Raw genomic sequence first — 12,772 nt, forward strand, 5'->3', positions numbered from 1 at the left:
TGGAGGCCTCAGAAAACAAACAGGACCTTTTGTCGTTGGTTTTGGCTTTTGACGTAGGATTTCTGCAATTCGGGCTGGTCTTAAGCTTGAGATAACTGCCTCAGCTTCTGGAGAGATGGGATTACCTCACCAAGCACCGCAAAATCCTGAAACCTAAAATAGCCCCCCCCCACTCCCTGTCCCATCCACAGACAGGTCCGGAAGAGCTTGTAAAAACCATTTATATACAAGTTAATGGGGGCAAGGCCTTTGTACAGAGTGGGGTGAGTGGGGCTTTTGCTGGATTCTGATGTTGACTCCATCCTGGGGAGAGAGCTGGAGTGGCCGCGCAGTCCAAGAGGGGGCCAACCTCCACCCAGCTTTCCCTGTGTCCAGGCTGTGCGGCGTCTGTCAGGTGAGTCCTGCTTTGCCTTAGTATCCTCCTCTGTAAAATTGATCGATAGTCTGTCTGAGGACTGGCGTTTGGTCCGCACTCTACCTTTGAACCACGCCCCCGCCACGCCCCTTTCAAGCAAGCCCTCTACCACTAATCTACATCCTCCCAACCCTCTCCACTTCTCCCATTCCCACCCCACCCCACCCGGTTTAGGTTAGTCTGGGATTTCTATGTACTAGTAGATAACCCAGAATCCTTGCCCCTTTGCCTCTTCTCCAGTGTGCGGGGACTACAGACTTGACTACAAAATCTGTTACGAGGGTTTTTTGTTTTGTTCTTTGTTTGTTTGTCTTTCCAAAGGGAGTCTCACAGACAGGCGTGGCGACACACACCTTTAGTCCTATCACTGAGGAGGCAGAGGCAGGTGGGTATCTGTCTAAGCCAGCCAGGTCTACACAGCAAGTCCAAGTCAGGTAGGGCTACCTGAAACCCTGTTTCAAAACAAATCATGGCCCTCAAGCTGACTTAAAGAATAAAAGGCGGGCTGGAGAGATGGCTCAGAGGTTAAGAGCACTGGCTGCCCTTCCAGAGGTCCTGAGTTCAATTCCCAGTAACCACATGGTGGCTCACAACCATCTGTAGGGAGGTCTGGCGCCCTCCTCTGGCGTGTGGCCATACATCGAGGCAGAATGTTGTATACATAATAAATAAATAAATAAATCTTTAAAAAATTTATATTAAAAAAAAAAGAATAAAAGGCCTCTGCCTCTGAGCCTGTCACCTGAGTTCCCCGGGGACCCATCTGATGGAAGGAGAGAAGTGGCTTCAGCAACTTGTCCTCCGACTAGTGCACAGGCACAGTGGTGCACATAGGCCACCATGCGGAATTATTTTTAAATTTTTATTTATTTTGGGGAGGCTTGAGTGTAATTTGAAAAAAAAAAAGAGCAATTACTCTCAGGTGTGAGAGTACACACCTGTGGTCCCAGCTCTCCAGAGGTAGAGGCAGGAGGATGGATTACCCAGGAGTTCCAGGCCACCTGAGCTACATAGACACCATCTCAAAAAATAGTAAATAGAGTTGGTATTACAGATATGTGCCACTATGTCTGATAAATGTTGTGTGTTTCAGAAACAAGCCCAGAAATAGGAAACCACAAAAGTTTAGACACTGTTCCTCCATCTAATTGTTTTAACTAAGCTAGCAGGGAGCCCATTTCCGGCAGTGAGAATGTGAGTGCAGATACAATGTTTCCAGTGGCTGTGTGGCTGCCGCTATAGATGGAACCCGGAGCCTTTCTTCTGCGAGCTCCCCCAGCCCCGCCCAGCATTCCCCCAGCCCCGCCCAGCATTCCCCCAGCCCCGCCCAGCACTGCTACTCTTCAGTGTTCTAAGTTCCCAGGGCTGGCCTTGCTGTTTAAACCCCTCTGCCTCAGCCTCTCGACTACTAAGATTTCAGGCAGGCAGCTCCACGCCCAGCAGTCATTTTTTATTTTAAGGAGATGGGATGACAGAAGCAGCCACACAGCGCTACAGTGTCCTCTCTTTCTCTTTCTTCCTTTTTGCTTTTCTTAAAGTCAGTATTTTCCAGCTTCAGCATCGCCAGCTCAGAAGTACTGGAATGTTCATCACCGTGCCTGGACATTGTGTCCTCTGGCAGGGCATGGAGTTCAGTAGCACAGTATTTGCCTAGCTTTTTCCTTGTTTGGTTCCCAACTCTAACACCGAGAAAACCAAGAAAAAAGAAAAAGAAAAGCCTTGTTGTATGTAACATGCCTGTGGGCCCAGCTATTAGGAAGGCAGGGGCAGGAAGATTCACCAAGGTGTTCAGAGTCAGGTGGGCAACATAGTGAGACCTCATCTGCAAAAACATCAGGGTCACTGATTGAGTTGCTTTGTGTGTCTCACAATGGCCTTGAACTCACCGTGTAACCCAGGATGGCCAGACCTTGCAGCAATCCCCCTGCTCTGGCCTCTCGAGTGCTGGGGTTACAGGTGTGGCCTCATATGAGAGGGATTATGGATGCCTGCAGGGGGCCTCACCTTCTTGCCTGCCTCCACGCTTGCTCTCCCCACGCCAGACTCTTCCCTCACACTTCCATGGCTCTTTGCTGCCTTGTGATAGTGACGACTTCGGAAATCCCCTGAACTTTGTGACACTGGAAGCTTATCAAAGACTGTTCTTCCCCAACACACACCACTCCCCAGAATCCCTGCCCCTCCTATGACATAGTGAGCCCCCCAATCTTGGATTGACTCTGTATTCCCCAAGCCTGGCCATTCCGTGCTCTGGTAGAAGCAGAAGACTCACCGAGATAAGACCTTGGCGGAGTCAACGCTGCACAAGTTTCATATTCTAGGGATGGGAGGTGAGGGGCACCTGAGGCCCCACAAAGTCGGCCTCAGTACCCCCGCAGGGCCACCTCCACCCTCATCCCTCACCACCCACGCCACCCAACTGCCTGGACTCTCGGCTCACCCCAGGGTCGTGCACCGCCCTCCTCCGTTTTGCCCTCTGACAGTGAAGGTACCAGGCAGTTGCCAGCGGAACGAGGGTGAGAGGCAGCAGCAGCAGGAAAAACAGATGACTGGACGGAGGCTCTGGACGCCCAGTGGCTTCTAGGGCTACAGGGTTCTTTGGGGGTAGCAGGGTAGAGGACTCTGGGGAGAGAGCAGAACAAGTAACAGAGGGGACTCATCAGAGCAAACACTGAGTGTCCTGGACCACGGCTGACTGTGCACGAGGGTCAACAACAACCAGGGTCAAAACCTGAGTGAGGACGAGCCAGGCCTGGGCAGCACAAGCCTTTGATCAAGCATTCCAGAGACAAAGGCACATGGAGCTCTGTGGATTTCAGATTAGCATGGTCTACATAGTGAGCTCCAAGACAGACAGGGATATTTAGTGAAACACTTTCAAAAATAAACCAAGTTGGATATAAAAAGTATGAGCCTGGGGCTGGAGAGATGGCTTAGTGGTTAAGAGCACTGGATGTTCTTCCAGGACCCAGGTTCAATTCCGGGTATCCATCTGGCAGCTCACAACTGTCTGTAGCTCTAGTTCCAGGAGTTACCAATCCAATACCCTCTTTTGAGCTCTGTGCACGTGCACACACACACACACACACACACACGTATGCACACACGCAAACGCGCACGCACACACAAGAGCACACAGATTAACAGAAATGGTTAATTGAAGTTAAAAAAAATGCTAGTTACAACCGGGCAGTGCTGGTGCCGCCTTTAATCCCAGCACTCAGGAGGCAGAGGCAGGCAGATCTTTGTGAGTTCGAGGCCAGCTTGGTCTATAGAGTGAGTTCCAGGACAGGTTCCAAAGCTATAGAGAAACCCTGTCTCAAAAAACCAAACAAACAAACAAAAAGCTAGTTAGAAACAAGCTTAGGTCTAGAGAGATGGCTCAGCCATTAAAGGATAGGCTCACAACCAAAAATATAGCCTAATCTAAGGCCAAGAATTTATAATTATTAATGAGTATCCCATGTGGGGCTAGAGAGATGGTTTAGCAGTTAAGAGCACCGATTGTTCTTCCAGAGGTTCTGAGTTCAATTTCTGGAAACTACATGGTGGCTCACAACCACCTGTAGTAAGATCTTGTGCCACCTTCTGGCTTGCAGGGACACATGCAGGCAGAATATTGTATACAGGGGGCTGGAGAGATGGCTCAGAGGTTAAGAGCACTGACTGCTCTTCCAGAGGTCCTGAGTTCAATTCCCAGCAACCTCATGGTGGCTCGCGGCCATCTATGGTGAGATCTGGTGCCCTCCTTTGGCATGCAAGCATACATGGAAGGAATGTTGTGTACATAATAAATAAATAAATCTTTAAAAAAAGAATACTTTATCTTTAAAAAAAAGAATATTGTATACATAATAAGTAAATAAATATTTTTTGTTTGTTTTTTTGGTTTTTTTTAAATTTATTTCTTTATTAAAGATTTCTGTCTCTTCCCCGCCACCGCCTCCCATAAGTAAATAAATCTTTAAAAAAATAAATCTCTATGTCTTTATTTGGGAGATGACTGGTGGCCCAAAGAGAAAGCCTGCTCCAATTACTATATATAATTAATACATGGTAACATGAAAAAATCAAGTGCTATGAAGCCAGATGTGATGGCTTCACACCTATAATCCCAGCACTCAACGCCAGCTTAGCCTATATAATGAGACCCTACCTCAGAGAAGAAAAAAGGGGCTGGGGAGGTGGCTCAGCAGCTACGAGCACTGGCTGCCCTTGCAATGAGACCCTACCTCAGAGAAGAGAAAAGGAGCTGGGGAGGTGGCTCAGCACTGGCTGCCCTTGCATTGGACCTGATTTCATTTCCTAGCACCCACATGGTGATCCACAACTGTGTAATTCCAGGTCCAGGGAATCCGATGCCCTCTGCTGGCCTCTTTCAGCACTAGACACACATTCAGTGCATTTACAGCTTGTAAGTAATGCACTCATAAAAATAAGTCAGAAGGAGAAAGAGGAGCAGGAGGAGGAGGAAAGAAAAAATAAAGAAAAAAGAGAAAGGAGAAAGACCTTGTTTCAGGTTCCAGCTAGTGGAAGCAGAAGCCTCAAGGACACACAGTAAGCAAGCCTGGTGGGTGGTACTGGGGGTGCTGGGTTTCGGCGCTGCTGCTACCTGGCTGGCACTGCACCTCTAGGCACCGAGAAAAATTCTGGCAGGCCTTCCCCATGCAGGGCTTCAGAGCCAACAGCTGCGTGTAGGTGTCCTGCAGGAGGTGGGAGATGTTGGTCTGGACGAAGTGAAGACATTCCGGTAGAGGCTGGGAGCAGGGATGGACAGGTCATCACCATGTCACACCAGAGTCTCCACCAACCCAGGGCCCTGACATGCAGAGGACACAGAGCCAGTGGGCCCAGGTCTCAAAGACTCCAGGGTCCTCCAGTTGTTAGAGGAGAGAACCCCTTAGTAATGCCTTCTTCACCTACTGAGGCACGGACCCAGTACCAGGTGGCCCCAGGGCTCGGAGGTTCCAGCTCTGCCTCTGCGGTATGCTGTGGGCAAAAGAACTCCCCAGAAGACCTAGCAGAGCTGAATGTACTTTAAGGCCCGGGGAGGGACTTGGCTCTTTTCGTTTGTTACCAAGTTCCAGTGCTAACCCGGAAGGCACATGAGGTGACAAAATGTATCTCCGTGTTGACAGCCTCCAGGAGTTTTTGCATCTTAGACCCTGCCACAGTCTTCAGGTGCTCCATCCAGCGCTGGGCCAGGAAGAGGCTCCACAAGGCCTTGCAGTGTTTCTCCTGCAGACCAAAACCCAAGCCAAATCACAGGGAAGAGGGGCGGAACCAGATGACTAACAGGGGATGGGCCCAGCCAGAGGTTGAGGGAGGGTGGGCGGGTGATGGCTGAAAGGGATGGGTGGGGCCAGATGACTGAGGGAGGGCGAGGCTAGGTGGCTGAAGAGGATGGGCGTGGCCAGATATCAAAGGTAGGTTGGGTGGGATCAGGGTACTGAAAGTGGTGGGGCCTTGCTAGAGACCAGAAGGGGTCGTGTGAGGAGGGACAGAACCAAACCCCTGAGATGGATACCAGGGGAGAAAAGTGGCTACAGGTCTGAAGATCCCTGACGGAGAGGCGGGGCCAGGGGCCTGAAAGGGAGGGCCCACTACACCTAAGGGAGAAATGAACAGTGAGACCAGTCTTGAGAGCTTGAGAGAGGGAGGATGGCGGGACAGACTTCTGAAAGATCGAGATAGGACGCCTGGATCTGATGCGGGGAGGCGAGGGTCTAAATCACCAGATCTGAGGAAGCAGGAGGTGGCCCCATAGCATTGCCCTGAACGATGGCGCATCTTGAGTCTGGATCCCACCTCCATCCCAGGGCCCTCCCGACAGTGACTCACGTCCTGAAGGTTGATGGCCACAGTGACTGGGTAATCTTTAAGCAAGTAGTCAGTCTGTGGGGAGAAACAAGGAGAGACGACAAATTAGAGAGGATCGGAGGAGTTGGAAACAGACCCCGAGACAAGGGAACATGAACACAGGACCCACATAGAGAAGAAGGGACTCCAAGATACAGTAGGAAAGAGAGCCTCAGAGAAAAAGAACAGAGGGACACGGGCCCAGAAATTGAGAGCGACCCAGAGAGAAGCAGAGACAGACAGCAGAACAGGGACTCAGAGAGAGCAAGCCCACAGAGACACTGTGAGAGGCAGGGCAGGGCAGAGGTGTGGGGTGGGACCAGCACAGTGGTCTGGCCTGGGCAGGAGCCGGCTCACCAGCTCTCTGATCCTCAACTGGAAGTTGGAGGAGATAGGACTGTGGCTGAAGTAGCAGTCAGGTGTCCCCCGCAGACAAGGACTCAGCAGCAACAGCAGCAGCAGCAGCGAGGACTACAGGGAGGTCGAGTCAGCACCTGACTTCCATGCAGGGGCTCCCTGTGTCCTGCTCCTTCCTTAACTGGGTGTCTTCTTCCCTGTCTCTGCCTGTCCTGCGCCTTGGCTGCTGTGACAAACCTGTGCCCATATTCTCCATTTCATCCTGCACCGTCTCCTTTCTTCTGAGGCTGTCCCGGGTCTCTCTCTCCATGCCTCCATCCCTTGCCCATCTCCCTTCTCCGCCCTGCTCCATCACCCCTCAGGTATACGCACATTTGGACTCCAGGCTGGTACCAGCACTGTCATCTCGGCCGGGGACCCCTCATGCCTGTGGCAGGGTCTTGGGAGGGACAGAAGAGCAGACCTCGCACCCTGCAGCCCCTTACCCACTCGCCCCTGTGCCCCGCCGCCCCGCCCTGCCACCCTTGATGTGGGTGCGTTTCCGCCTCCTGCACCCTCAGGCTTCCTGCATGAGCCCCAGTTACGGTGAAAACTCATCTCCCTTTCTAAGAACCCCGACCGACCGACGGTCCTGCCCCAGAATCCTCCCCAGCCTCGCACCCTGCTCTCACAGTCCGGGAATGGGGACCTTGGGACCGCCCCTCAGGGACCTAGAAAGCCATTCACCCCACGCACCAGGCTTGCCCCAGCTGGGTGTGGAAAGACCAAATTGGTGACAGCCAAAGACCGAAAGTGAAAGAAGCTTTGGGGTAGACAGGGCAAGGGGTGAGTTCGTGCCCGGGCGGGACGCGCCACCCAGCGGTGAGGAGTGGTGCGGCCGCAGGCCTCAGCTAGGACAAGCTCACGGACAGCATGAAAGATCTAAACCCAGGCCTTCCAGTAAGGACCAGTGCCCATCACATCAGCTGCCACCGTACTGGCCTTGCCGCCACCATCTCCCACAAAGAATGTCACAGTGGCCTTCCTTCTGAGTTTCCTACTTCCCCAACTGCTCGCAGGGACACAGAACTTGTGAACCTGCCAGTCAAGTTCCTCCAGTCTCTGGGTTCTTGATTCTTTCCGGGCTTCAGCGGGGGGCAGTGATGGTACAGATCGGTCACCCCAGTTACCAAGGAGCCTGAGGCAGGACGACTGGAGATTAGAGGCTGGCCTTGGATACAGAGCGCATTCAAGGCTGGCCCGAGCAATTTACTAAGACTCTGTCTCAAGCAGTATAGAGGGTCAGATACACAGCTCAGTCGGAGAGCAGCTGCCTTGAAGCCACGAGTAAGCGGCAGAGTACTTGTCTATCACGCTCCAGGCCCTTGACTCCAAAAAAGAGTGCCACAAAGATCTGCAGAATTTGGTCCTGTGCTGGGCTAACCTTGTTCGAATCCAACACTAGCCTGGTGTGTGAGGTGGGTTTACTCTCACCCCAAGGTCTTTGCACGGACTCAGCATGAGGGACACCCTCCCCTCCAGATACCTATGTCTGCCTCCATCTTACACAAGGCGGAGGCTTCGTGACTCCCTCTTCCAGGTTGCACCCCTTGCACTACCGGACTGACCCCCACTTTGCTCTTATCAGCACTGAACATGCCCTGTGGCTCCCTTATCTTATCCATTGTCTTGGCCTCTTCAGTGGCTGTCTCCACCCTGAAAAGTCCTTGCTCTGAGAACTCTGCCCGCCTGCAGCGTCAACCACGCGCAGACTGTCCAGCAGGCCCTGACTCTTCCTGTCCATCATTGCTGTGGAGCACAGGTGGTGTTTGGGTTTGGGTTTGGTTCCTGGGAGATAAGTCCTCGGGATTTTCCAAGTATGGGGAGTGCCGTTGTTTATCAGGGCTGGCACCTGGGCTGCACCTGAGTTGCCCTTCAGAAAGGAGCACACTGTCCCTGAAAGGCTGAGAATGAAGACTGTGGCATCGCGGGTGTAGGAGAACCAGGAGTTCAAGGTTAGCCTTGGCTACATAAGACCCTGTCTCAAAAAAGGCAGGGTATGGTGATGCCACCTTTAATCCCCAGCACCTAGGATCTCTGTGAGTTTGAGGCCAGCTTGGACTACATGGCGAGACCCTGTCTCAGGAACATAAGACAAAAGAAAACCCAACCAAACAAACAAAACTAAGCCAGGCTGGCAAGGTGGCTCAGCAGGTAAAGGTGCCAACTTCGAAGCCAGATAATCTGAATTAAATCTCTGGGACCCACAGGAGAGGAGAGAGGCCACCTCCAAACACTGCTCTCTGACCTCCATGTGCAAACCGTGGCAAATGACATAAATAAAATTTGAGAAGGAAAAAGTGGCTAAGGGCAGGACCGACTGTGGTGACATTTCGCGTGAACTCACCCCTGCTGGGCGATCCAGGACTCTGCCCAGCTACAGGTGCCACCCCCGAAAAGGTCCTCTCCTGTACTGCAGCCTAGCCCGGGCTACATGAGACCCTGTTTCAAAAAGCCAGTAATAATGATGAAGATGATGCTGGTCTCAGTCTCCAGGACCCCAGTCTTTCCATCAAAAGCCCCCAAGCTGGACCACAGTCTCAGAGATGATGTGGGGTCTCTGTATCCCTTTTCCCACCATTCTTTGTTTGCGACCACAGTGATCTGAGGCAACTCCTATTTTAGCTTCCTGCTGATATAACAAGAGATTGAGTGGCTGGAAACAACACCTTATCTCCAGCAAGGCAGTGACGGCGCTCGCACGCAGGCACGCACGCAAGCACGCAGGCACGCACTCAGGAGGCAGATGCAGATGAATCTCTAAGCTTGAAGCCAACCTGGTCTACAGGACTGAGGGAGTTCCAGGACAGCTAGGGCTACACAGAGAAACGCTGTGTGTGTGTCTGTGTGTGGGGTGTTTGTGTGTGGTGGTGGTGGTGGTGGTGGTGGTGGTGGTGGTGGTGGTGGTGGTGGTGGAGGTGGGGAGTTTATCTCCATTAGGTCTAAAGTCTAGAAGTCCAACTGGCTCCCTCTGCAGGACCCAGGGGAGAAGAGCTTTAGGACAGCAGCTTCCCGAGGCTCCTGGTGTTCTTGGGTTTGCGCCAGCTCCCTCAGTCTGATCACTGGTCTCCTCATGCACATGCCTCTACTGTGTCCTTTCGATGAGTCACAGGTTCCTTGTTCTTCGATAATGCATGATGACGCATCGCAAGACCCTGCTGCCGCGGATCATACAGCGCTTGGCTAGCAAGACCCTGCTGCCGCTGTGCGCTTGGCAAGACCCTGCTGCCGCACATCATACAGCGCTTGGCTAGCAAGCGCAAAGCCCTGGATTCCATCCCCAGCACAGCAGAAACCAGGCTGGGCAGTGCACACCTGTAATGCCAGCAAAACCATCCTTCACTGAGACTGAAGCCAGCCCGAGTCTTGCAAAACAACCAGTCCTGCATCTCCAACTCCAGTCTGCCTAGGCTCCCCTGTGCTCCGAGTTCCGACTGCTGCTGTATAGATTGTGGGGTGCGCAGGCCATGGTTAGCATGTTCTTAGAGCACCAGGGAATCTGTCACAACCAGGCTGACTGGTGCTGGCTTTGTCACAGTGAGAGCTTGGCTAGCCCCTAGTCCTCATAAGTTGTTGAAGTTTTTATCTACCCTTAACTGGGATATGAGGTAGTAAACTGGACAAAAATACAACGTAGCTTCTCTTTGTGTAGCTCTAGTGAGTGAACCAGGGCTCACACATGCTGGGCAGGGCTCTGCTGTTGAACCATGTCCCAGCCCCTTACTGGGGGATACTAGGCAGGAGCTCTACTGCTGGCCTACACCTCAAACGCTGTAGAGTTTTCCTTGATCCACCTGCTCGAGGTAGATGGTCTGCAGCTCTTCAGGTCCCTCCTGGGAACTCCGGCATGTATGTCTTTCTTTGGCCAATAACCTGTGAGTGAAAAGTGAAAGTTCTTTTTTTTTTTTAAAGTGAAGGTTCTTCATGGTAGGCGTGGGAATGGGTGTGGGGAGTGGGCCTGCGTTGTGACTGTGTTGCCTTAACTTTCTCGTGTGTTGGAAACTGAACCCCACATTCACACTGTTGGCATCTCTATCTGGAACTTAAATACAGTGATACACTAGACTTGGTATTTCAGCACTTGAAGGCTGAGGCAGGAGGATCACAGAAAATTCTGGAACAGCTTAGGCTACACAGTGAGTTCCAATTCAGCCAGGGTTAGTCAAACTCTCTGAGTCTTTTTTTTATTTTTTTTTGGTTTTTCGAGACAGGGTTTCTCTGTGGCTGAGAGTCTTTTTTTAAAAATATTTATTGATTTATTATGTATACAATATTCTGTCTGTGTGTATGCCTGCAGGCCAGAAGAGGGCACCAGACCTCATTACAGATGGTTGTGAGCCAATATGTGGTTGCCCGGAATTGAACTCAGGACCTTTGGAAGAGCAGGCAATGCTCTTAACCACTGAGCCATCTCTCCAGCCCTCTTTGAGAGTCTTATGTAGTAGTTAAGGAAGTTCACGAAAACCCAGAATAAAAGATAACAAATGTTTACTGGGGAACACTCACAATAAGAAAGTTGCTGTGGTCCTCTGCTCTGTGGGCGCTGGAAGCTGCTAACAGAATCCAGACCATCAGCTAAGAGAGAGCAAACATGTTTTTTGTCTGCACTTACCTCAGACCACATCCTAACAGGCTGGCACCCAAAGGCTGCTGGCTGAATGAACTCCCAAAACACCCTTACTACGTACACTATGTAGCGTAGCTCCGGCATGGAACAAGATAGAAAAGGCTGCGCTCAAACTCAAGGAGACCCTCTTGCCCTGTCTCTGGGATTAAAGGTCTACGCTACCACTCCCAGCAAGACTCTGCCTCAGAAAGCTTTAAAACATGGGACTGGAAAGATGACTCAAGATTAAAATCACATACAGGATCTGAGTCCAGTCCCATGGTGGGTGCAGCTCCATGGCATCCCACACTCTTCTGGCCTCATGTGCCCATATCCACTTACATAATAAAAATAGAGAAAACATTGTGCTGGCTGGGTTTTGTTGGGCTTCTCTGTGTAGCCCCCACTGTCCTGGAACTTTAGAGATCCCCTGCTGTAAGTCACGGGAGGGGAGGAAGCTCAGTCGGCTAAGATCTGGCTGCAGGCAAGCCTGTAGGGCATTTTTTTTTTTTTTTTTTTGGTTTTTCAAGACAGAGTTTCTCTGTGGTTTTGGAGCCTGTCCTGGAACTAGCTCTTGTAGACCAGGCTGGTCTCGAACTCACAAAGATCCGCCTGCCTCTGCCTCCCAAGTGCTGGGATTAAAGGCGTGCGCCACCACCGCCCGGCGGGCATTTTCTTAATAGTGAGTGGGAGAGCACAAGCCACAGTGAGAGAGGCCGACCCTGCCTGGTGGTCTGGGTGCTATAAGAAGGCAGGCTGAGCAAACGTGGAGCAAGGTAGTAAACGCTCCTCCATGGTCCTTGCATCAGCTCCTACCTTGGCTTTCTTCAGTGTTACATCACAGCAAAGGTAGCCCTAATTAAGACACATACAATCAGCATGGCGGTGGTACACACCTTTAATCCCTGCAGTCAGGAGGCAGTGATGCGTGGATCTCTGAGTTTGAGGCCAGCCTGGTCTACAGAGTGTGGGAGTTCACATGTGACTCATTTTCCATCTGGAGTAGATTCTGACTTATAAGTCATCTGAGTTCACGCTTGTCTGCTCTGCTTCTTACAATACTTTTTTTTTTTTTTTGAGACAGGGTTTCTCTGTAGCTTTGGAGCCTGTCCTGAAACTTGCTCTGTAGACCAGGCTGGCCTCGAACTCACAAAGATCCTCCTGCCTCTGCCTCCTGAGTGCTAGGATTAAAGGTGTGCGCCACCACTGCCTGGCTGCTTTTTACAATAATCTTGAGGGCTGTGAGACTTCTGATTTTGCCCATGAGAAAAGAACATCCTCTCTAGTAGAAAGAGTACGGCCGACGCCAAACCTCAGGAACATCAGGATAGAAAGTAAGGCTGCTTCTGAGCAGCAAGCGCTGTTAGAGAGGAGGCTGCTCACTCAAGGACCAGAATGGTCTTGTCTTAGATACTGACTGTCTGTGCTGTGCAATTTTCTGCCTTTGCTTATAAGCTAGTCCTGGAATGAACTCTGGGCTGTTTGGCAGTTTCAGC

General features: G+C 51.5%; 1 protein-coding gene across 10 annotated transcripts; it reads right to left on the reverse strand.

Moving 5' to 3' along the window:
- Nucleotides 1–203: 203 nt before the first annotated feature.
- Flt3lg (fms related receptor tyrosine kinase 3 ligand) lies at nucleotides 204–7,455 on the reverse strand. Of its 10 annotated transcripts, none has more exons than XM_075952277.1 (9): nucleotides 7,367–7,453; nucleotides 7,004–7,070; nucleotides 6,632–6,745; nucleotides 6,257–6,310; nucleotides 5,510–5,653; nucleotides 5,028–5,172; nucleotides 2,856–3,037; nucleotides 2,688–2,756; nucleotides 204–424 (listed from the first exon to the last, which is right to left on the reverse strand). In XM_075952277.1, exons 2-8 carry the CDS (start codon nucleotides 7,034–7,036, stop codon nucleotides 2,733–2,735), a joined length of 696 nt encoding a protein of 231 aa, XP_075808392.1. In that variant the 5' UTR covers nucleotides 7,037–7,070; nucleotides 7,367–7,453; the 3' UTR covers nucleotides 204–424; nucleotides 2,688–2,732. The 10 variants fall into 10 exon arrangements, with proteins under 10 accessions (XP_075808392.1, XP_075808389.1, XP_075808390.1 ...); XM_075952278.1 differs by lacking the exon at nucleotides 204–424 and adding an exon at nucleotides 1,851–2,094; XM_075952274.1 differs by lacking the exon at nucleotides 2,688–2,756 and having other exon boundaries at nucleotides 7,367–7,455.
- Between the last annotated feature and the right edge of the window lie 5,317 nt (nucleotides 7,456–12,772).

The sequence above is a fragment of the Microtus pennsylvanicus genome, chromosome 18, assembly GCF_037038515.1.
Source record: "Microtus pennsylvanicus isolate mMicPen1 chromosome 18, mMicPen1.hap1, whole genome shotgun sequence".
NCBI lineage: Eukaryota > Metazoa > Chordata > Mammalia > Rodentia > Cricetidae > Microtus > Microtus pennsylvanicus.

Bases quoted from the DNA above. Each gene is read 5' to 3' on its own strand.
- Flt3lg (XM_075952272.1), bottom strand. From the start codon at position 6,949: ATGGAGGCATGGAGAGAGAGACCCGGGACAGCCTCAGAAGAAAGGAGA. The intron at 3,038-5,027 runs GTAGCAGCAGCG...CTCTCTCCCCAG, and splicing joins AGAGGTGCAGTGCCAGCCAG to AGTCCTCTACCCTGCTACCC. The intron at 425-2,855 runs GTGAGCCGAGAG...TCAATTTTACAG, and splicing joins GGGCGGTGCACGACCCTGGG to AGGAGGATACTAAGGCAAAG.